Here is a 22,933-nt window from a genome sequence, read left to right as displayed (position 1 = left end):
CAAACATATCTCCTGATGGTGAAAGTGTCAAAAACATTTCAATCAGGGGGTCTACCCACAATTGGGTGATAGTAGGAGGGTCTATCCGCAACAATAGAACTACAGGGGTTCAGTCCACAATTAACCCTAGAAAATAATACAAGTAATTCACCAGTTTCTGTGCTGTATAATTTAATGTATGGAGGATTACCTTGACCAACAGAAAGATGGCAATGATCACAGACCAAGAGAGGGCATAAACAATGATATTTTTGTTCTCTTGGGATATATGAAGGTGATACACTAGCCCATATTGGTAAATGAAGAAGCGAAGTGATAGAATTATCTCAAAAATCCTAGAACCAAGAACCGAGTAACGGTGATGCGCATATTCAGCATTCCACCAAGATTCCCAGCTCTTCTCTGGTTGCACTCCAATGCCTCCTTTGTTGTTCATCCACTTAACCCAATCTGTCCAATCCTCTACAATCCTTCTCCAGTCAAATCCAGAAGGATTGAAAAGAAAAGGCGCAGCAAGCCAGGTTATAGCCATAAACCATATGGAGTATGTGATCATCATATATGCCGTGCTATCGTAGTAAGCTTTTCTGAACAAAGAGTAGACGATCAAGAGAAAAAGCAATTCAAATGCTTTAACAAAGTGGCTGCGGGAGTAAAGCTGATAGTTCTCAGTGAAACTTGCGTGGAAGACTACAAATTTGCGGCCTGTTGGCCTATACTTTGCACCGCCATGAAGAATTGTTTGACCAAAATAGTGGGCTTTTGTTCCGAGGGAGAATGTGAAGAAGATAGAAGCGAGTTGCAACTGCATGAGGATAAAATCACTCAAGGCTACACGAAATCCTTTTTCCAAGGCAAGTTCCATCGCCATGGGAAGTCCTGTGAGAAGCCCTAGTTGGAGGAAAGACTGTGATGCAAGAGCTGTTTCCAGAGATTTATTGTTAAGCATGCGGGCTTTATTAAGCAATGCTTTTTCTAGCCCGCTAAGGACAAGGTATAGCTGTCCATAGAGAAAAACATAAACGCCAAGAATTGATATCTGCAAAATTCAGCCAAGTGTACATGTTAGTCAGAACAGCGGACCAATACTAAGAACCTAAGGAGTGACCAGTAAAAGTTTTTCGTTTCACATACTAGGCTGTTGAAGTAAAATCCGACTGTCGTAAAATAAAAAGAAAGCATCCGGAAGAAGTCAAAACGACGACCAAGTCGATAAATATCACGGCTGAGTGCTTGCTCACTGTTTCCATTTGCTACTTTAGCCTCAAACTTGGATATCTGGTTGAGACCAACATCGCGACCTTTGCCGACTTGAATGTACTCATTGTAAGTCACACATCCCCGACGAAGTGTGGAATTAAATCCTGCAGTGAGTTAAGACTACATAAGAACAGGAATAAACATAACCAAACAATTAAAAGAAGTACCTGTCTTTACCTGCAAAAACATCCTCACTTAAGTTAATAATTCTTGATGCTTTACTTATGCCACCTCTTGTTAGATGAAATAGTCTGTCAAATAAATCTGGATGGCCATAGTGAAACCGCACCCTAGATATTAGAACAATGTGAGTAGGCTAAAGATGTACTGTAACATAGCACTGGACCATAATTGTGAGAAAAAGCTATGATATTAACAGGACTTTAACTTCGAAATAAATATGACTGATATTCTTATATAATTTACACCTACAATGTTATTTTAAAAATTCTACTCTGTAAGCTTTGTTCATTATTCCTGCTTTCGACACAGCCAGACATGCATTTATGCAGTGGGGCTACCTACCTGAGGGGATTTGCGAGGAACCTCTGCCCAATAGTAACAAAGCTAGACTCTTGATAGGACATAAACCCAGCAAGGGATGAAACACTGCATTCAAGAAGGGATTAAGTGTATTTTAAATATCAAAGGGCATTATGGTAATTTTTTATCTTGGTTTTACGAACAAAATAAAGAGATATGCAGCATGTTACATAAAGACCTTCCAGTGAATATATGCTCCCTGAGCCCAAGGATGGTTGGATAGCGATCCCCATGATGTTTAAGAAACTCTTGCAACAGATTCCTCACTTTGAAGGCTTCCTCCATATAATTGTCCTGAAAGACCCAGAATATATAGTTTGAAGAAAAGAAATAAAGCACAACGGGAGAAACAAGTCAAGCACATGCCTGGTTCATGTCAATTGTTTGGAGGGCATCTCCACGAGTGAAAATAATGGCATGATTTTGATTCTCAGGCTTCCCTTCTCCAATAATAGGTGGACCGGGCAGTTTGATACGATATATCTCCTGTAGGCATTGAAAGTAAACTCGCAATGTAAATAGCCCATAAGTTTTTCTACCCAATAATTGGGCTCTATTCAACATTTAGGAGGAGAATTAGCTAGAGAACTAGTAAAGTAAAAGATATTATATTACTTGGGTACTTCTATTAGGAAGAAGTACCTGTACCCGACACGTACCCATAGCTATACATGTACCCAAACCTCTTGGGCACTTCTTGAATATATGCATATGTTTATTTGGGCATATATTCAATTATATAATGCATATTTTAATTTAAAACACTCATCCATACAGTTCCTGGATGGATATTCTACACTTCACATCTATTTCTTACATATGGATCATATGAAAATAAAAAAACAATATTGATCTTATGTAAATTATTAATTTTAACACATACAAATATACATAATATGCATATATACCGTACCTTTTACAAATTTGGCGTGTCCCGTAACCGCACACGCACCAATACCCGTACCCATACCCATGCAACCTAGAAAAGACACAATACGTTCTTCATTTCCTACTCAGGGAATTCCCATATTTGTGTGCTCATTTTTCAGTCCTAGAAAAGACACAACTTTGTCACAATACGTTCTTCAATTCTACATTTTCTATTCTTGATATCTTTCTGAAGGTTGTTGACGGTGAGACGAATCATTTCCAAGCATACATTAAACTAACTGTAGCTATTTTGAATGGGTAGCCTTGTGAAGAAAGAGGCTTAAAGATTAGTACCTGGTCTAAATTGTTGTGTGCTTTGACTAGGACTGAAGAATAAACCTTGTGAGGCTTGTCCACCACTATTTCTTCCTTCTCTTCAATGTAGGCTACACGTAGAGATGGATACCTTCATTATAAACATCAAGATAATCAGATAAGGAAAAAATATATGATATCAAAATTTGAGAACATAGTATAATCATTGATCCATGTATTAGTTATGCAAAGACTAAAAAACACACCTTATCATCAAATCAATTATATCCTGAGCATGTGGGTCGCCAGAAGATTTTTGGTTTCCAAACTCTTGGCAAGAGATGACATATGTGAATTTCATGTCAATTAAAGCATCCAGTTGAGCTGCCCATGGTTGTTGGCTATTTTTCCTATAGTGATCTCTTTCAGAAGAAATCCTTCCCTTAAGAATATCTAGATTGTGGAAAATAAATCAATGTGAAAAAAGGTTCAACGACACAAAAAAAGAACATATAAGATTTCAACCCAAGAAAAAAGAAGCATTCAATTATGTTCTATATGGTTTCCTAAGATGAAACATTGTGATACAAAAACTATTTTAGGAATTGAAGTTATAGAAACCTTCATCCTCCTCACCTTGTTTGTTAGCCATGTCTAGAAATGCTTGTAATTTCAAGGCCTTCCTATAATTCATCATTCCTCTAACTAGCATGGTAACAGAATATGTAAGTCACATATGCTATATGAAACTTCACATAATAAAGTACGCGCAAGAATATGTAGGGGTCAAACAAAGAAAAAAAAATTCTGAACCAACCTGTACGACTCAGCGTTTGTCCGCGATAAGAAGCCCAATATCTGATCTCTTCACTAGGCAATTCGGATTTGAAGCGCTCCAAGAAATTCTTCCACTCATCTACAGAGGTAAAGGTATGAAATAATCTGGTCATGTTAAATATATAACACCGACAAAAGCCACAACGTAAAGGTTATTTCGCATTGCAGGTTGGCTTTAGATACAACAGTAACTTCAGAATGTTTTCTATCTAAGATTGGGAAATGAAAATGACCAACAATCAACCTGACGTCTTCCACCACATAACATCTGTAGTAAAAGGATAGTAAATATATGACATGCTAATGACAACCAGAAGTCAGAATTACCTGGATATATCTTTTGCATGTAAGATAGGATGGATGCACCATCTTCGGTTGAATGAAGTTCCTCTTCTGAAAAGTTAACTTCTTCTGTGTAGTATGGGGTCATTATACTGTATTATAAAAAGAGTTCCTAAGTGAAAAACACGCCATAGATCTGTATCCAAGAAGTAAAACAAAACTCAAAGAGGACAACAGAAATATTGAGACTACAACTACCACTAGTTTGGGCGCTTGGAGACATGGACAAAGTTGTGTAAACTAGTAAAATCACTTTGGTAGGAAGTATAAACTAGTTAATCACCTTGGTACAGAAATATGTTTAACACCCTCAAGCAAAACACAACATAATTCATCAGACTACATAAAAGCTCAATGTTTCAAGACCCTATATCTAGAGTAATCACTAAATAATTGTAAGATTGTCTCTTTCACTTTTAGCTCCGTATCAACAACATGCATATTTAATGGGTCCAGATGTCACAGACATACTGAAGTCCCTAAAGCCTATATTTTTTTTGTTCAAGCAAGAAGTTCAGGTTTAATTAAGGGTTTTGTACCTGTATATATATATATATATACTCCAAACCAACCATATTCGTAAATTGGGATGGAAAAATTGCTTCCACCTCCCTTAGAATTTCAATCTAGCTGTTGTTCTGGTTTAATACAACACAGGAAGTGAGGAAGGGAACATAATTTTTCATTAGGGGTTTCAGTACCTAAATATCCCCCAAATCAACCATATCCGCAAATTGTGATGGGAATTGCTTCCACCCCCATTAGAATTTCAATCTAGTTGTTGCACCCCAGAAATTCACTTGGTTACTTCTGTTTCCTTTCATTAAGGAGGTGAACTAGGAAACATGTTTCTAAAAATATAAGTGTAATAGTTACATTTTGGGTGACAAGAACCAAACCTTATTTCACTAATTATGCTATAACTATTGCAGACTTCTGGGTCTCAAGTGTACATTAAGCAACCAGATAGGAACTTGTGCTTACTATTATGCAATTTTAGGTGAAGGAAAGAAAGAAAAAAAATCTTGGCACCTCAAAGAAAAGGATAATATGAAAATTAGTTGAACATTAAACCATAAAAATTATAATTAGTGCATTTCACAGGTAACTTTTGTCATTTGTGAGTAGTGGGCTTCTTGCTTTTAGTTAGTTTCCCATTTAACTACAAAGGTTTTGAGACCTTCCGGAATTCATTTCCTAGTCTTTCACTGAAGCTTTTGTTTCTTCTTATTCAGTTTATGTCATATTTGGAAACTTTCTTTGAGAGATGTTTTTACAAAGAAAGAAAGAAGTTAGGTTCCAATGCCTAAAAATTTAAGCATCTAACTGTACTGAAATCACATTGCATCTATTAATCAACTATCAGATTCTGCTGGAAACTGCCAGAGATTTGATCCTTAAATCTAATATTAACCTTGGTTGTATGTCATACAATTGACTAAATGGACATCTGGTATTGGTGCAAATTGCTAAACAAACAGCTTTCAGAGCAGATTTAAATCTTTCCTATATATTCTTGAAGTCCCAAACTACAATGTGCAATTGGTAAGAAGTGTTTACAGAGATTGATAGTTGATGCCAAGTAAATATACAACAAAGAACGTGTCAATGACCTTAAAAGTATCTGAGCATACCTGAATGAGAACATATTGCGAACTTTAGGGGCATTAGGCATATCCATAAAAAGAGAAGTTGCAAAGAAAGAAATGCGTCGTCGAGCCTCCAAGTTAAGTGGAACATCCGCATCTTTGTCTTTGACAGTAAGCAACAAAAACAAACGTTTGACCTGACATAAAACTTTCAATGGGTTAAAGAAAACATGCTGCATAGATGACCTTATATAAGTGCCAAACCTGTTGCCTCAGAGCACCATCATCGGGAAGTGGAAAATGTATAGGACTGGGAGACACTGATGCAAACAACTCAGGTGCATATTCAAATGAATCATTATCTCTTTCATGATTTCTGGAATTGATAATATCCAATATTCTGTAAGAGATGGAAATAAATTAATACATGAATGTTGACTTACAGAAATATAACTTTAAGATCTCCTATTTTACCTGGAACCATGTATCATCATATCTTTTATCAGAATCTCCACTACATCTTGCAGTAAAATAACTAATCTATCTCGATGTGCTCGCTTGTTTCTCAACTTAAGCAAAGACATGCCACACAACACAGAAGAAAATGCTAACAGTAAGAGCAAATGATATATTAAAATTATAGGTATGAACAGTTAAAAAATTGCAACATACCAGTATTTCGACAAGCTGACAAAATTTATCATGCAGATTAGGCAGTTTGTCCATCTTGATGTCTGTAAGAAGGCTGTTACTTCTGATACTCGTTTCCATTTCATTGAATATGGAATCTACAACCCTGGAAGCCACGTACATTTTTATAATAACAAAAAAAATGTAAAGTACTATGCAGATGTTGGCTATACAAGTGGTGTCCATTAGATCAAAGCATAAGAGTATATAGACTTACCTTTTTTCATGCTCACCAATAACAAGAACACTAAATACGATCTTCAGCGACTCATAACACTCAGTGATGGCATATAACATATAGTAGTCTTTCATCATTTTTCTGTGTAGGTGCTCATGAGTCCCAACAAAATTGCTGGTCATGTTCAAGGCTGTTGAAAACTGTAAAGGCTAAGTAAGTTATAGATGATAAGCATGTCAACCTAATGACTTATCTCAAATAAGGGGATTTACCCTGGTGGCAAGAAGAAATAACGGCCATTTAGGTTTGCCATGACTGTAATCAGACGGCAGTGGCATGACCATTAAATCCATCTCCCTGGTTGCACAAAAAATCAAATCAATAATTATTAATGTTATGGACGATTGTGCGTATAAAAAGAAACCACTAACCTATTGCTTATTAAGTCCTCTGAACGGAAGCTACTGATAATTTGATTCCAAACTAGAGCAAATTTAGCAAGATCACTTTCTCCAATTGCTGAACTCTGATGAAACAAGAATAAGGGTTATTGACAATGGGCGGCAAAACTTGTTTTAATTCTATACAGGATGGAAAGCATTGTTCACCTTGAATATTTTGCTGCACAAAAAACTTTTCAAGTTCCTCTTATTTTCTTTCTTTGATGAGTGAGGAACAAGAGAATAGCGGAACACAGATGGCAAGGAGTGGAATCGACTCCGCACCATTCCCATTGTACGAATCTGAATGAAGACATTCCAAAAATTAAGCTCAGATAATTCAAAATTCAAGCCAAACCCACAATTTTCCTTCTAACAATGCAATTTTGCAGAGATGAAAGCGACCTCTCCAAGATGATGAATGATACCATAAAGTCCACCAAAAATCATACAAAAAACAGAATACCATATTTGTGTGTCCATGAAATACACCTGCATAACATTAAAAAAGCATACATTCAAACAGGAAATAATTCTAAATGTAGAAACATGAGGTAGAAGTTAAACATATGAAAATAATCTTGCTAGGTCAGAACATCCTCACAAGAATAATTGGGGTCCACAAAGCAAGAATTGCACCAGCATTGCTCTTCGCTGATGAAAGATGATATTAGGAGATATAACAACACCGTTAAAGTTTATCACTATGTGTTAGAAGTCATAAAACCGAAGTTACCTTCTGGAAATAACTCATGCCAATCATAATTATTCACGCTAACTTTCATTATCTGCTTCGTGGGTTCTACAAGTGGTTTTATCTACAACATGAGAAGCCCCAATATTAAATATCCATGAAAAGAAGACCCACGCAAGAACCCATAGTTTTCAAACATTTTGAAATAATCAAATTAGAAACTCCTAAAGTGAAACAACTTAATACATCTCAATAAGTTGCATACTATTAATTGGTAGTGAACACTGAAGAATTTGAATTATCAAAGAAAATTGTGATACAGGCTTTGCGATTGTTTTCACAGTATGAAAGCATTCACCATTCCTATTGTTAGTATTGAACAATAACCATGCCCATTGTTAGTATTGAACACCAAGTTGGAGAGAAATCGTTTCAATAAAATATCAGTAACTTCAAAGAAAAATGAATTTCCGTAATAAAAATTACATAAACAATAAGGCAGATTTGTTTTCCTGCCTTGAGGTACTACTAGTTAGATATGTTAAGCCATCATCACTTTGTTCCATGACATTATTTGGGTTCATTTGTGGTTTGAAAAAATAGAAAGCAACGCATGTTACGCATGAGCTTCTCAATTTGCCTAGGGTACAATAGCTCTCAGAAGGAACAATTTATTACCTCAAAGTGATAACTGAACAGAAATTTGCATGACAACAGAATAGCCCAGAATGCTGTATACCTGAATTATTTTAATGAGGGAAGGTATTAATCCAGCTATATAAAGTAATCAAAATATTCACATTAATAGTTCAGGAGATTTACTTTAGAAGAGATACCAAGTCTTCCTGCATGCCTCTTCCCACAAATAATCGCGGCTGGAGGAAGAAATACATCATTGTTTTCAGTAACTTTTTTTGGGAAATACGTTTCAAGATTTTAAGATGTAAGAAACTAATGCTTAAATTTAGCAGTGACTAAAGAAAGTCAAATGTGTGAACTAGAACAAGGTTGTCAGAGTATAAGAAGAGTGAAAGAGTTTTATGGATAACTGAAATGGGATGTATCCACGAGTAAATGAGAGAATGTGAATACAGGGATACAATGAATCCTTAAACAATAGGATATGGGGAAATGAGCAGACGTGTGTAACAAACTGACATACCTAGTGATTAGCAGTAAACAGGATTTGATTTATCAAAAAGGAAAACAAATCAGAACAATATTCATTAACAATACTAATATCAAACTAAAGAAAACATTTACAAAGTTTGGTCCACTTCCTGACCTAATATGAGCATACAACTCTATTCTACCTTTGGCATCTTTTGAAGTTGTTTAGATTGTGTTGAAATATAGCTAACCGGCTCTTTTATAACCTGATCAGCTCTGTCATTTCGAATGGCTTCATTATTCAACACGTACCTGATGCGTAAAATATACTAACTTCGAAGTCCCCATTATATTTAACTTATGAATCTGCGTTGACAGTGAGTGTATTTGCTCCAAAACTAGTGTTTAAACATATTCACTCTTGTATATGCATAAAATGCGCACCCCCCCCCCAAAAAAAAAAAAAAGAAGTATATTTCCTCACCTCAAAATTGCGCTTGTAGGCTATGATTCCCATGAAGTTACTGTTATGATATGTTTTTTCTTGAGGAGAATGATGTCCATGTCAGTTCCATAAGAACAATGAGGTGATGATGAAAACTCTACTAAATCGAGAACTTTCATCTAAAGAACTACTCTAATGATATCTAGCTATTGCTCAAATATTGCCTGCTACCCAGAGATTACCCCCCCCCCCCAAAAAAAAAAAAAAGAAGTATATTTCCTCACCTCAAAATTGCGCTTGTAGGCTATGATTCCCATGAAGTTACTGTTATGATATGTTTTTTCTTGAGGAGAATGATGTCCATGTCAGTTCCATAAGAACAATGAGGTGATGATGAAAACTCTACTAAATCGAGAACTTTCATCTAAAGAACTACTCTAATGATATCTAGCTATTGCTCAAATATTGCCTGCTACCCAGAGATTAAAATAGGATGTCTATTCGACATCAGTTTCTAGAAATCAGCTAGCTATCTCCATAGTTAATGAACTTCTTAGTTGATTCAGGAGCATCATTAAGGAGTCAAGATCTAATTGGTTAACCATTCTAATTATTGTTTAACCAAGAACTTCTGAATACGCCATTGGATAAAAGAAAATGTGCCCTGGAAGAAAACCTTACTGATATTGAAATATGGGGTCTCCAAAGCTCACAAGTGCCTATGTTTTGGTATGATGGCAAGGACCTCAAGATGATACCAGAGACATCCAAGTTAATTCTACTTCCATGCATGTAATAGAAATGGACCAAGTAGAAAATTGAGCTACACAAAATCTAGGATTTTTTTCCTTCAAAATGTTGGTCAAGCTACAGTATGTTATACCCCTCAACCCTCAAATTACAAAGAATGCAAATTGAGGGAATTTTGTTAAGTATGTGTAAGTAAAAAATATTTACAAAAAGATAAATTTAAAACATGTTGTCACAACACATAAGTACACAACTTATTATTTTTAGAGGTAACTGATTTGAGAAATATATGTACACAAACTGTCACTAGTGTGAGCTTGAAATACTTGTATTTTCACCTGTTTTTCTGCAGATCAATCGAGCATTAACTACTTTGGTTAATGAAGATATACAAACTACAGCTCAAAATTCAAACAAAACTTAAAGAAGACGCCTATTTTTTATTGGTCAACAAAGATCACCTACTAGCATGTTCAAGCAATACTCTTCTACACAGATGTTCAGATGTAGCGGCATAAAAAAGACAGGTCTTTGCAAGACCATCCAATTTTTATTAATTTATAATCTGTACACATCAGAGAAAAAAAATAGTGGCAACATCTCAATCTAGCATGATGTTCTGAAATATGAAAATTAATGTACCTGAGTCCACCATGATAGAATGTCACAAGCCTGCCAGTTTGAGGTCTCAATGAATCTACTGACTGGAGGGACAAGAAATAATATGATCCCAACAGCATTGCTCATCAGGTAAATTACGACAAGAACCATATATGGTGACAAGTAGAACTTGTTCATGTTGCACTCAGGCTGTTGAATAGAACAAGGACTTGTTCGAGAGACAGCATAAGAAGATGTAAGTGCTATAGTCCATGTGGCAGCAACAAGAAACTTCAGCACAAATCTTAATTTTTGATAGTAGTTCATGGTGTTCCTTGCTTTCCATTTAAACGCAATGTCAAGAATCACTGCAACCATTGATGAAACAATTGGAAGCCTCAAGTCAGTGAATCTTTTGTAACATACTTCGCTTGGGAAAGTAGAAAAACTGATAAGCACATGACCCACAAAAAGAAGATACATGAGGTCAAAATGATGTATTTTTGGGCATGCCTGGCAATCCTAGGTTATAATCCATTTGAAGATTATAACTCAAATGGATTAAAATGTTAGGTGTTTAGTAAGAGGGTAGTTCATAATCCATGTAATTTTTGTTAAAATGATATAAAACCTTTAAAAGTAGGAGAGCGTAGAAGCAATAAAGAGATGTGAAAAAAGATAGTTCTTTTGTCTTTCTCTTGACCCAACATGTGCATTATAATCCCCCAAGAAAATAATCTAAGAATCCTAGGCTGTTTTTGGTGAATTATAAACCAAAATAAGCCATTCAAATGTGGTTACCAAACATGCAAAAGTTGACTATAATCCACTTTTACCAAGTTGCCAAACATGCTCCTAAACTCTCAATTAGCATCTGAATGCAGCCTAATAGCGTAAAGGGTAAAAAATTCTGATGGAGTTCTAATTGAATCAATGGAAAACTAAAGAAATGACTAGCCAAACCTTGTATGAGCCTGAGGACTGCATTTGTGATAAAGATGGTAACAATATCTTCAAAGACTATCAGGTCAAACACTTCGAAAGGGGTTTCTAAACCATGCCAAGCCATAATTATGTTTGCCTGAAAAAATGTAGCCATATTCACATCATCAAGATCATCTCTCTCTCACTCTCTCAATGTGAAGCAGAAAGCATAAGGTTCATTCATTTAAACAACTGGACTAGACCTGGAGGGATAACAGAAGAAAAGTCCACATTCTATCAAAGCTTCTAAAAATATGCCAAAAAGATCGCAATTCTACAAAATTTGTCTTCCCCAGCCACTTCTTCTGAGAAACCTCACTTGTAGTTGCCTGAATATCATATGAAATTGCCAAAAGAAATGATAATCAAAGAATTTAACTAATGAAAAATGTAGGCTAGAACATTTGGACAATTTAGTTGTAATCATGTAGATAATAGCCAATTAGTCAAACATTACACCTCAAGTCGTACATTCATATTACTTTCCTTCTGACATTGACCAACAAAGAAAGCTACCATGTGCAAAATATGGATTTCATAGCTAACCTTGAAGTATTACTTGATATATAACACTCCAAGGTACTAGTTGACGTAAATTATTCCAAACCACCTGTTAACTTCTGGAGCAAAATGAGTCTCAATGGGGAAAAAAATACTTAAAGGGAGGCAAAATAAGTTTGAGAAGAAAAGCGTGCAACATAAAATGATGGAATTAAATGGTGCACTTAAATTGATATTAATGACACCCACCCCTCCCGCGCCCTAACCCCCACACACACCCAAAAGAGACAAAAAAAACTCAAACCACTCAACAACAGAAAGAAGTACCCAGTAAAAGAAGGGAATTATACTGGAAGGAGAGCAAGAAGGCTATAGCACATTATTTTATTTCATCTATTTCATCTATCATTTTGATTTTAGTGATCTATTATTATTAAGGTAATGACTTTATAACCAGTCAACAACAGAAAGAAGAAGCCAGCAAAGGAAGGGAACTTAGGTAATGAAAGAAAGAAAGACTTCAGTATAACACCCATAACATGTAGCGATCTATTATTATTAAGTTAATGAGTGTATATATTCAAAAATAATGAAACTACTGATTGGAAATTCAAAAAAAGAAAAAAGAGAAATTGAAAGCACGTGTAAACAACAACAGTTTGATCAGACCTGAGAGTTATTACTTTGATCTGTTGGAGGTGATGTACAAAAAAAATCATGCTCCAGGCGCATTGGCCACCCAAGCTTGAAACAATCAACAGACCTACATATGTTAATACAGTTACGGGAAACTATAACAAGGAACACAAATTTTGTACTTCAACCAAAAAAAAATCTTAAGGGAAGAAAACAGAAATTGATACTACAAACCAGAAAAACTCGTTTAGGTCATCATAATTTCTCCATGAAGAATGGTCAGCGGTTCCATTTTTGTTCTTCCTAGCTTCCTTTACTAGGCGAACAAGAATACAAAAACAGTATAAGCATACATAAAGCTTGAAGCTAATAGTATAGAGTTAAAATGACAATAGCACCTCATATATGACCCTGTATAAAGGAGAAACTACATTCTCAAGGAAAGACTCAGATCCACCTCCATACGCTGGTAAAACTTTCTCACCAGTATTTAAGCTCACAGCACCAGTCAGCACTCCATATAACTCGTATGCCATCTGACAAATAATTGTTATTTCATAAAAAGAGAAGCAACAGAAAATGAAGAATTTCTGAGAAAATATAGCAGTTTCTAAAATTTATAACCAATATAACTAGTGGGGATGCTATCTGTGATGCTCTCTGTAGGAAACAGGGAAAGATAAATCAGAAACAGAGAAGAACGTCTAAACCTGTATTAGTATTATGTGACCACTAAAATAAAAAGATAAAACCAATAAACAAGTCAACTTTGTTGCAATGGTACTTTGACAAAATAGATATAATCGTAATTGATATGCACCTTGTTGAATACCCTATAGTTTGTCTCATATTAATAATATTTTATTCCCAACATATTCAAGACGCATAAGATATGTACCCAAGACTAAGAGTAAAAAAGAGTTAATGCATGAATGATAAGTTCATGTGTTCCTGACTTGACATGCACTTAGACAATTTGTCTACTCTCTTAAGAAAGAATTATATTGTTTGTGGGTCTATTTATGTAGATTGCATATGTTTATTTATTTATTTTTTATTAGCCATTATAGCTTACAAATCCACGAGATACATAAATAATGTTAACCAGTACACATATCACTGTTATAAATAGCGGTAAATAGCGCCGCAATAGCGGCGCTAATAGCGTTAGCGGTCCCTTCCCGCGACGCTATCGCCCGCTACGCTATCGCGCAATAGTGGTGACATATTGCGGAATATGTCTGTTCGCAAAAACGACCAATAGTGTGTCATAACAGTAAATAGTGAGCAATTGCATTCGAAATTTGCTTTTTGACTGCTATTTAAAAGCGATTTGAGGCTTATTTTTTTAAAATTAAACTCAACCATTGATCATTGCATTCCACCGTCTCTTGTGATTTTCAGCATACTTCCGCCACCTCTCATAGCCTCTGACACCTACCTTGATACTTCCTCTCACCTCCTTCACTATGAGCTCCTCTTAAGGCAGTCCTGCCACCGCTAAGCTCTTCTTCTCGAAGACGACGACTTTTTAAATCCTCCAGTTATCTTCGGTATTACGTGATGGTTACATATCTATTTCATGTTTAGGATCTCTTTAAATCATCCGATATGTACTTTTAGATTTCTTTTTCCTTTAATTTTTTTAGTATTTATACATATCTAAATTAGACAGCTATTTGACTTTGCGCTTTTTACTGTTATTTTGCCGTAATGGCCCGAAATAGCTTTAGCGATGCCTCAGCGCTACGCGACGCTATCCGCTATCGATAACCTTGACACATATATAACATTACTATCTCTTTACCCACAGTGCATATCCTCAGCGACGGAGCCAGGATTTTTCTTCTGGAGCGCTCAGTGCAATCATTATACTATGCATTGATAAAAAAGCTATCAAATAGTACAATGTCTTTGTTAACTTTCATATGGTTTAGTAGATTAAAGAATAACCTAAAGTAAAAAAGTTCTAAAAAAAGAAATATTTTCATGAATACTTTAATCATTTTTTTCATAACCACAAAATATAAATTATAATTTTTTTGTATACGTAACAGATTGACAATACACGATAAATTATACTAGTAAATTTATTTCAATCAATCTGAAAAAAATTTAACTACAAAACATATATAAAATAATTGTATAAATACATGACATAGAGAAATCATTTCACTTATTTATTTCTTAATGTAAAACCTTATGAAATTGAAAAACCCCTATTTCACAATTCCCTCACCAAATTGTAAAATCGCATGAAAGTATCAATCTAATTTCTACTATTAAAGACAAGAGTACATGGAAATTGATACCCCAATTTCCTATTATACGTGAAATGCAAAGAAAACTACATGAAAATACTATGTGTATATATTTAGGGGTTTTTTCATATTAGCCCTCTAAATCTTTTAAGTGATTTAAAATTAACCCCTCTACTTAGAGCCTGGCTAAATTTGGGAGAATATTATGTCATCTTTAACAGTCTTTGGCTTAAATAGCAGTTACACCCATATCCATTCAAATCCAAACTCCAAAAAATTTGAGTATAAGTTGGTAAAGATTATATTAGAATTAAACTATTAATTTTGGTGAATTTGGATGTTGATTTTGGTTGATTTGATAATTATCTATCCATAATTAACCACTACCCGACCGTAATATCAAATTTGGAAGGTGAATGTAACAAATGATAACTCCAGACACTTTAAAAATTCGGGAGACTAGTTGCAAGATATGAAGATTTGGGGGACTTACTTTCAAATATGAAAGGTTTCGAGATTAACTTTAAATATAAAAGTTTTCAACTAATTTTATATATGAAAGATTTTAGGGAGTATAGGGAAAAAATTTATATAAGCTACTTACAGAGCTTAGTAAAAAGCCGGGGGGCCATGGCCACCCCTGCCCCCATCCACCAATGTTGTACTAGATCTAAAGAGTTGATTTATCCTTGTAACATGCACCTTTATCATAACGTTTGCAATATAGCAAGAGGAACTAAAAAGTAAAGGTTACATTGTGAAATATGTAGCACAGACACTCAGGCATGAGTCTCAAGTTTGAAGCCTCCCCCCAGATAAGAAGATACAGAGCAATATATAAAATTTTGTATTGCTGCACTTCTTGTTTCACATATGGCAATCTGCAAAATAATGGACATAGTTAATAAAAAGTAACAGAGAAAATATTATTCATAAAATCTTAGAAAAATATCATCAAGGAGCGTAGCTGGCATTGCATAGTCCTTCCTGGAAATGCAAACTTAAGCACAAAAGTATATAGAAATCTTACAGAAGGTTGCTTTTTCGGCCTAGAAATTTGCACCAGTTCTTATAGTTTCTGAAGAGTTTTGTCATAAGTTCATCCACAGCTCTGTCATCAAGCTGACAATAGATAGAAATTTTAGGGCTCATCCATAAAAATTGACTGACTAATTTAAGGTTTATACCTTTGACATTGATGCGGACTTAGAATTCTGTCTAACATGTATGTTAGAAAGCAATAAGATTAGATGCTCCCGTTGGTTAGCTACATTTCCTTTCTGGAAAAACACATTCATGTTGTCAGCTCCTCATCACTGACTAATAGTGAGTAAAGTGAGAAGAAAAATTAAAAGAGGCAAATTGCTCTGCAATTAACAGTTTGCTTCAGTGAAGAAACCAATGAAGATAAATGACATATCAGCAGATAGTTTCTGATAATATACCTGAAACCCAAACCAGCGTTGCAACCAATCAAGTAAATCCATATAGATACATATTTCCTGATTAGTGTCCGATGGCAAACCTCTGATGCTATGGATAGCTGAAAGAGCAGCTTTGATCTATATTCCACCACAAACAATGCAATCAATGTAAACTGTGACTTTACATTTATGGTGTAAGTTAAGAAAGAACCAAGCAAAGTTCAACTCTTTATCAAGTGTCAAAAGTACACAATGCCTCAATTGAAATGTTATTCATTTTGTTAGCCTTAATTGTTAGATGTTTAACTGTTAAGGCTATGAGCATTTAGAAGAAATGTAAATCAGTAAATATTAGAAGAATGAAATGACTAGGATATCTTGCTGGATTGCGTGTAACCTCCGGAAAGAGCATTATTTCTTGTTGGGTACCACCAGGATCAAGTGGAAGAATGTTGTATGGACGATATGATCCTGACCTTTCTTCGATACGCTCACCAGAAGCAAGGACCTGTAAATAAGAGAAAAATACTAAATAGGAAAATAAAACTGATATTTGCAGAGGACAGAGACAAATCAAAGAGATTCAAGAGTATGTTTCTTTTTGTAGTTTTTTTTTTTGTAAATTGTAGAGGATAAAAGAATGTCTGTAACCTCAGGAACAGCTCCAGATAGAACTGCTTTCAATACTTCGGATAGAACTGAGATGATTTCATGTTCATTCATCAACATCTTTCTGCAATAAATTCAAGTTAGAGCTAACCAAATAATACAGTAAAAAATGAAAGTTATGGAACTAAATCCAACAATAATTTGAATGCATTTTATGAAAATGCAGAGTGAAATATTATTTTAAACATGGCACGTATATGTCCATAAAGTACATACTTGTGGTAGAAGGATTTCAATTCTCTAGCATCACTTTTTTCCTTTCGCTGCACAGTGGTGGCTTTATCATCCTATTATCATACAACGAATGTAAAGCATTGAATAATTAGAGATTGAACTAGATAACACCAACAAGAAAAAAAATTATTATTGATATTCAATATTTGTCCAGTGTAGAAACAAGATGTCATGAAGATTACCGAAAATAACATGTCAAATAGCAACGAAGAAGATAATAGAGAAAAGAAGTCATTTAAAGAAGAGAAAAGTGGCAATGAGAAATGTTTTAGCCGATGTTGGGAAATGGTTAGATCAATGTGTGGCTAAATATTTTGTGACTCATGACACAACTGCGATTAATCCATTTAAATCAATGAAGATCAGCATTATTAGTCGAATTCATCTTTTGATGTCGGCATTTCTAACACAGAGCATAGAGTGGGTGGATTATCCTTGAATATGAATGTTTGTGTTTCTTACAAACTTTCTGGGCACAGGTCAAAGTTGAACTTAAGGCAGACATTTAAGGCTTGTTTGCATGTAAATTCTATCTCACCACACTGGTGTAGCTGGTTCACCTCTAAATGTTGGTTGAGGCACTATGCTCATGAGCATTAAGTTGGTGGGTTGGATTTGACTAGATATAAGACAAGATGGAGATTTTTTGGTAATGTCACTTCCATTCAATTTCAAATGGATTAGTATAATAAAGGCAAGAGGTTAGAATTTAGTCATAACAAAAAGATGCTTACTTGTATGTCTGGGTAATACGTATGGACTTTAGACCCATGACTCAAACATGGTTAGTCCTTGTGAGACAATATGGATCTAAGAAGATTAGCTTAATCCACTTTGCAAGTAGGCCTTTGCAACCCATATAGCAAATTGCATTACTGAGAGATTTCACTAAACTTTATAAACCAATATGCCCCCAATTACTCCACGAGTTGTACATTGACTTATTTTAAATCGAAAACTTGTCCAATCAGCACTTAAATTTGACAATGATGATGTTTTTTGTATGTTCTGTGGGGGAGGACAGCGAGATACTTTTGCACCTTTGAACATCTATAAAAGAAGTTCTTGACTTGCAGAAAATAAAAATACTTACGAATCATTCTGCTTGCTGCTGCAAACTTTAGTCAAAATGAAACCAAGAATAACACGATGGGTAGAAAAAAATGTTGGTGCAGAAGCAACAGATGAAGAACAGGTCTAATAACTAATGCTTGATATCAACTTTTAATCTTTTAGATGTATAATACTATCCTGCAAGATAAGTTTCTGTTATATTTATCGCAAGAGTTGTAGTCCTGTCTAAGCAATTAAACGCTAATTGTTAATACTTGCATGGTTTGTTACCTATATTATGGGCCCTAGATCTTAGTCTTTTGCACACTTTATTCAACAAAAGTTTATTTGGGGCACACGCGATTCCTCCATTGAGGAGCACATTGAAAAAAAAAATCAAGAAAGCATGAAGTTTTGAACTTAAAGCTAGAGAACCGGTTCTGCTTCATCAGGAGCAAGATACTCCATAGTCATCCCTTCTTCTGTGTTTCATTATGTTTTACTTCTAAATTTCTTATTCATAAAGATGACAATGCTAGCAATGATAAAAGTTGCTATCATAATGACTGCCTTAGAAAGGGACTGAAAAAATGAACTTCTGCTAGGCAATCTACTAGTAGAAACAATCCTGAAAAAATGGTGCTGGGTTGATTTTTCAGACCTATAATTCTTCAAAATAAAGACCTAAATTACTTCACAAGAACAAAATTGTGAATTGAACGAATATATTAACCCTTTGTTACGTGGCTTAATGTATAAGATGGCAGTAAATCATTTGAATATTTACTTGTTTAATATTGATAATAATAGGTATGCAATGTTCATTCTTCGTGTCATATTGATTGTGTCTGAGACTATTCACATGCTTTATAATGGATAAAATACAATGAATAAAAGATTTTATTGGCATTTGACTTTATTTTAGGTATCTATTAAAAAGAGTCTTGAGAAATATGCACCTGTTCGAGGCGTTGAAGAAGAGAGGTTTTGAATTGTCGAACTCCACGCCCAGTTGAATGAGGATCAATTATATGTGCCCTTTCAAAAGCATGGAAGCGACCTGAGATAAAATTTAGTCATAAGTAATAACTAAATGTTAAAGTTAAATGGGAAAAGGATTTAGTTTTGATAGATTGTGACAATGTATAGCTTCAAAATTAAACACCAATTTGCTGTGCGCTAGACAGCTTCATTATGAGTAATAGATGCCTCTTACCAGTTTCCTTCTATAGAGATAATTTCATTAGAAGTTATTAGGCTTAATGCTAGTGCAAAACCTATTATAATGATAGCAGGTGTAGAGTTTTCATAATTTCATGGATGTAGACATTTCAGATTTCCAAGGATGTACCACGGAGATAATAACTTTTGAAGAATAAAATTGTAATATATTAGAATTAATATAAAACTATAATTCTCAACTCTCACCATAACTTTGGAGTTTTGATGTAATGGTTATAGTGACTAAATTTAAGATGGTACCAGAGCAACATAGGTTCGAATATTGTTGGCCACAAATTTAATGCTTATTTTAAAAAATTATTACCGTTATGTGAGTCTGGGTCTTTAACCCATAAAAAGGGCTCTCGGTCTGGGTCTTTAGCCCATAAAAAGGGCTCTCGCCTTGTGGAGACATGTTAGAATTAATATAAAACTATAATCCTTAACCCTCATCATAACTTCAGAGTTTTGATCTAATGATTAAAGGGACTAAATTTAAGACAATATATAACTTTATTTCCAAATAGATTTCTGCTACATTACTCTTTTGTTCTTATTTAATTTTCCTAAGGGTCACTCCTCAATGAAGTTAAACTAGCATATCACTCTTAATTGTCTCCATCAAAGTTCGCTTAGACAGATATCTTGTCCTCCTTGCTCCACTAGTTATAATCCTATCTTCCAATTAGTGTATTTAGTGCCCTCTATTCTCCAGACCAAATGATCTCAATCGATCTTCTACTCGATAAGGAGAAAGAACCTAATGGTGTGTTTAGGAACCACTCTAAATTTGGGCTAGGACTAGTTCTGACCCTGTTTTAAACAAAATTGATTATCTTGGACCAAGGGAGGAGTGGTCCAAAATAAAACTAATTTTGTTTTCCGAGCAGGGAGGTGATCCAAGACAACGTGTTTAATAGTATGTTTGGATGGAGGTAATGGGGTGTAGGGGAAGGGAAACAAAGAGTTAACTTTATTTGGGAGTTTTTTTTAAGGGGGGTAATGTAGGATAAGGGAGGGAAAAGAGGTCTAATTTTTCTCCCCTTCAAATTGGGTGGGGGGGTGGGGTGGGGGTGGGGGTGGGGGGTAGAGGAGAAGGAGAGAATTAATTTAAAATTTTTATCATATAAACACAATTTTACTTCTTATCAACATAGATCAACAGCTGAAATTTAATTTCAAATCCCTTCTATTCCATACCCTTCACTTTATTAGAACTCTCAAACATGGTAAGATAAATTCTTCTCCATTCTCATTACAAAACTTCCAAATAAGATATTATATTTTTCCTTCCTTTCTATATATTTTCTTCTCCTATCTAATCTTTCCTTTCCTTCCTGTAGTAAACTCCCAAACATAGTGTAAAAGCCAAATTTGGCCTTACAAAAACTACGCCAATCTTGGTTCAATTTTATCCAAAACAAGTTTTTTTCTCAAAATGAGGCCATCTTGAACCTAGCCCTATTCTTAAGAGTTGCCAAACACACCGTAACTTCCTAAAAATGTACTTGTTTTTTCTCCCATCTCGAGCATGTCAGCTGATCCTTTGTAGCATCTCTGTTAGCTCGTCCTTTGTAACATCTCATTTCTATTATACAATGTAGAAAATAGCGCGTTCCGTAGCGTAAAATAGCGCATAGCGTAACATAGTGTTGCCCTACCGCTACATAGAGTTGGAAAATAGCGCACAGACAATATAACGCACGCTATTTTAGCCATAGCGTACACTATGTAACGTATCGTCATGGCGCTACGTAGCTTAAGTTAAATTGTTCAATGGCTGGGATTGGTTTTTAAAGAATTCGATGGTTGTGATTGAGTTTAAGTGGGTGGAGCCCACTTTTTATAAGTTATAGTCACACCTAACCCTAAAGGCTTGCTCCTGTCGCCTCCAGAACCTCCAGATCAAACTCATTACCTTCGTCTTCTTCTTCGGTTCTTCCTTCGACTTCAGCTCATCAATTCCTTCGACTAGTCATCCTCATCTTCATCCTCATCATCATCTCCGCTGCTCCACCGACTTCGTCATCATCTCCGCTGCTCCATTCGACTTCATCATCATCTCTGTTGATTGTTAAAGCATACATGGTTGATTTTGTTGTGAAATTGTGATGATATATTGATTTGTGATAGTATGTTTATGATGATATGTTTGAGAATTACGATGATTATTCATATTATTTGATTTTGAACGTTATGTATCTATAAAATATTCAAATAATAATAAATTATTTAAACCTACGTTAAGAGTTACGCTATTTTGCGTTTTACGTTAACCGGAGGTAAGCGTTACGCTATGCATTATCGCTATTTTCAGCATTGTTGTTATAATCATATTCTTGAACATGTTGATTCTCAACTATCCAACATTAAGCATTGCTAGTCTTAAAGGCATCTATGTATTTTCATAAAATGGAAAAGCAGACAATTAAATCTCACATAAAGGTGCCTTAGTGACTTGCAATAATGACAACATGTTAGCAGCTGTAGAAAGAATGTAACGTCTGATCAAATAATATTTTCATAATTATGTCTATAAGGACAAATTCAAGTGTTGGACCAAATATAAAGATAGTGATCTACCATCAATTAAAATTTTGCCATAGATTAATAGCATAATTTAAAACTATTAAAAATAAGGGTTTTTTCGATATTACTTCCCCAATTCGTCATGTTCTTTTGGTAGAATGTTATTAAATGTTTAGTTATCTAGGTATTTGGGGGCAAATATCCATATCCGCTTATGTAACCCTCCTAATCTCTATTTAAGAGATATAGGGGATTAATATTTTTAAAAAAACCTAGAAATAAGTAAGTCAGCATATTCCCTTGACAGCATTGACTACTGTTTCACTCTATGTCATATCCCCTCCAAATAAACCTCTACAAGAGAAGTTTTAAGCCACCAACATAAAGAATTTTCTTTTGCAACAAAATGTCAGATCTTTATACATTCTATGTGATGGGAAACTAAAATCGTCCATGCTGTCTGGAAGAGTTACATAAAATCTACATCGACTTCGAAAATCAGAGAAGACCCCCTAAACTTTGATGCGCAGAGGTGTTTTGTGCAACTCACCCTAAAGTTGAGTGCCTTGGTAAAATTTACCCAAATCATAAATGTACCCAAATTTGATAATTTAAAAAAAAAAAAACCCTAGATTTCTTACAGAGGTAAGCAACGCGAGGAGACTCGGCCTCGATCTGGTTGGCAACACGAAGAAATGGTCGGACCTCAGAAACAAGCGTCTGGGGGAGCTTCTCGCTGTCGAAGGGCTCCGCAGCGT

The 22,933-nt window shown here is 34.9% G+C and overlaps 1 protein-coding gene across 6 annotated transcripts in view; it reads right to left on the bottom strand.

The window, feature by feature from the left end:
* Positions 1–19,426, bottom strand: part of LOC109828815 (putative callose synthase 8) — a 20,763-nt gene extending 1,337 nt beyond the window's left edge. The window contains exons 1-38 of one of the 6 annotated variants that reach the window (XM_020395757.1): positions 19,385–19,426; positions 17,355–17,425; positions 17,121–17,202; positions 16,867–16,977; positions 16,491–16,607; positions 16,233–16,325; positions 16,076–16,167; positions 15,800–15,926; positions 13,183–13,320; positions 13,019–13,095; positions 12,818–12,911; positions 11,851–11,976; positions 11,627–11,744; positions 10,706–11,031; positions 8,581–8,633; positions 8,437–8,497; positions 7,801–7,882; positions 7,669–7,718; positions 7,470–7,556; positions 7,233–7,367; positions 7,056–7,150; positions 6,897–6,981; positions 6,664–6,824; positions 6,429–6,552; positions 6,231–6,325; positions 6,021–6,156; positions 5,802–5,953; positions 4,153–4,259; positions 3,806–3,904; positions 3,625–3,693; positions 3,255–3,441; positions 3,028–3,139; positions 2,170–2,289; positions 1,982–2,097; positions 1,786–1,869; positions 1,438–1,550; positions 1,135–1,364; positions 191–1,039 (exon numbers count right to left, since the gene is read on the bottom strand). In XM_020395757.1, coding sequence (XP_020251346.1) covers positions 191–1,039; positions 1,135–1,364; positions 1,438–1,550; positions 1,786–1,869; positions 1,982–2,097; positions 2,170–2,289; positions 3,028–3,139; positions 3,255–3,441; positions 3,625–3,693; positions 3,806–3,904; positions 4,153–4,259; positions 5,802–5,953; positions 6,021–6,156; positions 6,231–6,325; positions 6,429–6,552; positions 6,664–6,824; positions 6,897–6,981; positions 7,056–7,150; positions 7,233–7,367; positions 7,470–7,556; positions 7,669–7,718; positions 7,801–7,882; positions 8,437–8,497; positions 8,581–8,633; positions 10,706–11,031; positions 11,627–11,744; positions 11,851–11,976; positions 12,818–12,911; positions 13,019–13,095; positions 13,183–13,320; positions 15,800–15,926; positions 16,076–16,167; positions 16,233–16,325; positions 16,491–16,607; positions 16,867–16,977; positions 17,121–17,198 — 4,899 coding nt within the window. In that variant the 5' untranslated portion in view covers positions 17,199–17,202; positions 17,355–17,425; positions 19,385–19,426. The other 5 variants (XM_020395755.1, XR_002243855.1, XM_020395756.1 and 2 more) reach the window with 5 other exon arrangements.

Source organism: Asparagus officinalis, chromosome 1 (genome assembly GCF_001876935.1).
Source record: "Asparagus officinalis chromosome 1, Aspof.V1, whole genome shotgun sequence".
NCBI lineage: Eukaryota > Viridiplantae > Streptophyta > Magnoliopsida > Asparagales > Asparagaceae > Asparagus > Asparagus officinalis.
The sequence above is the reverse complement of the archived record's forward strand: the minus strand, read 5'-3'. Positions and strand labels throughout refer to the sequence as shown.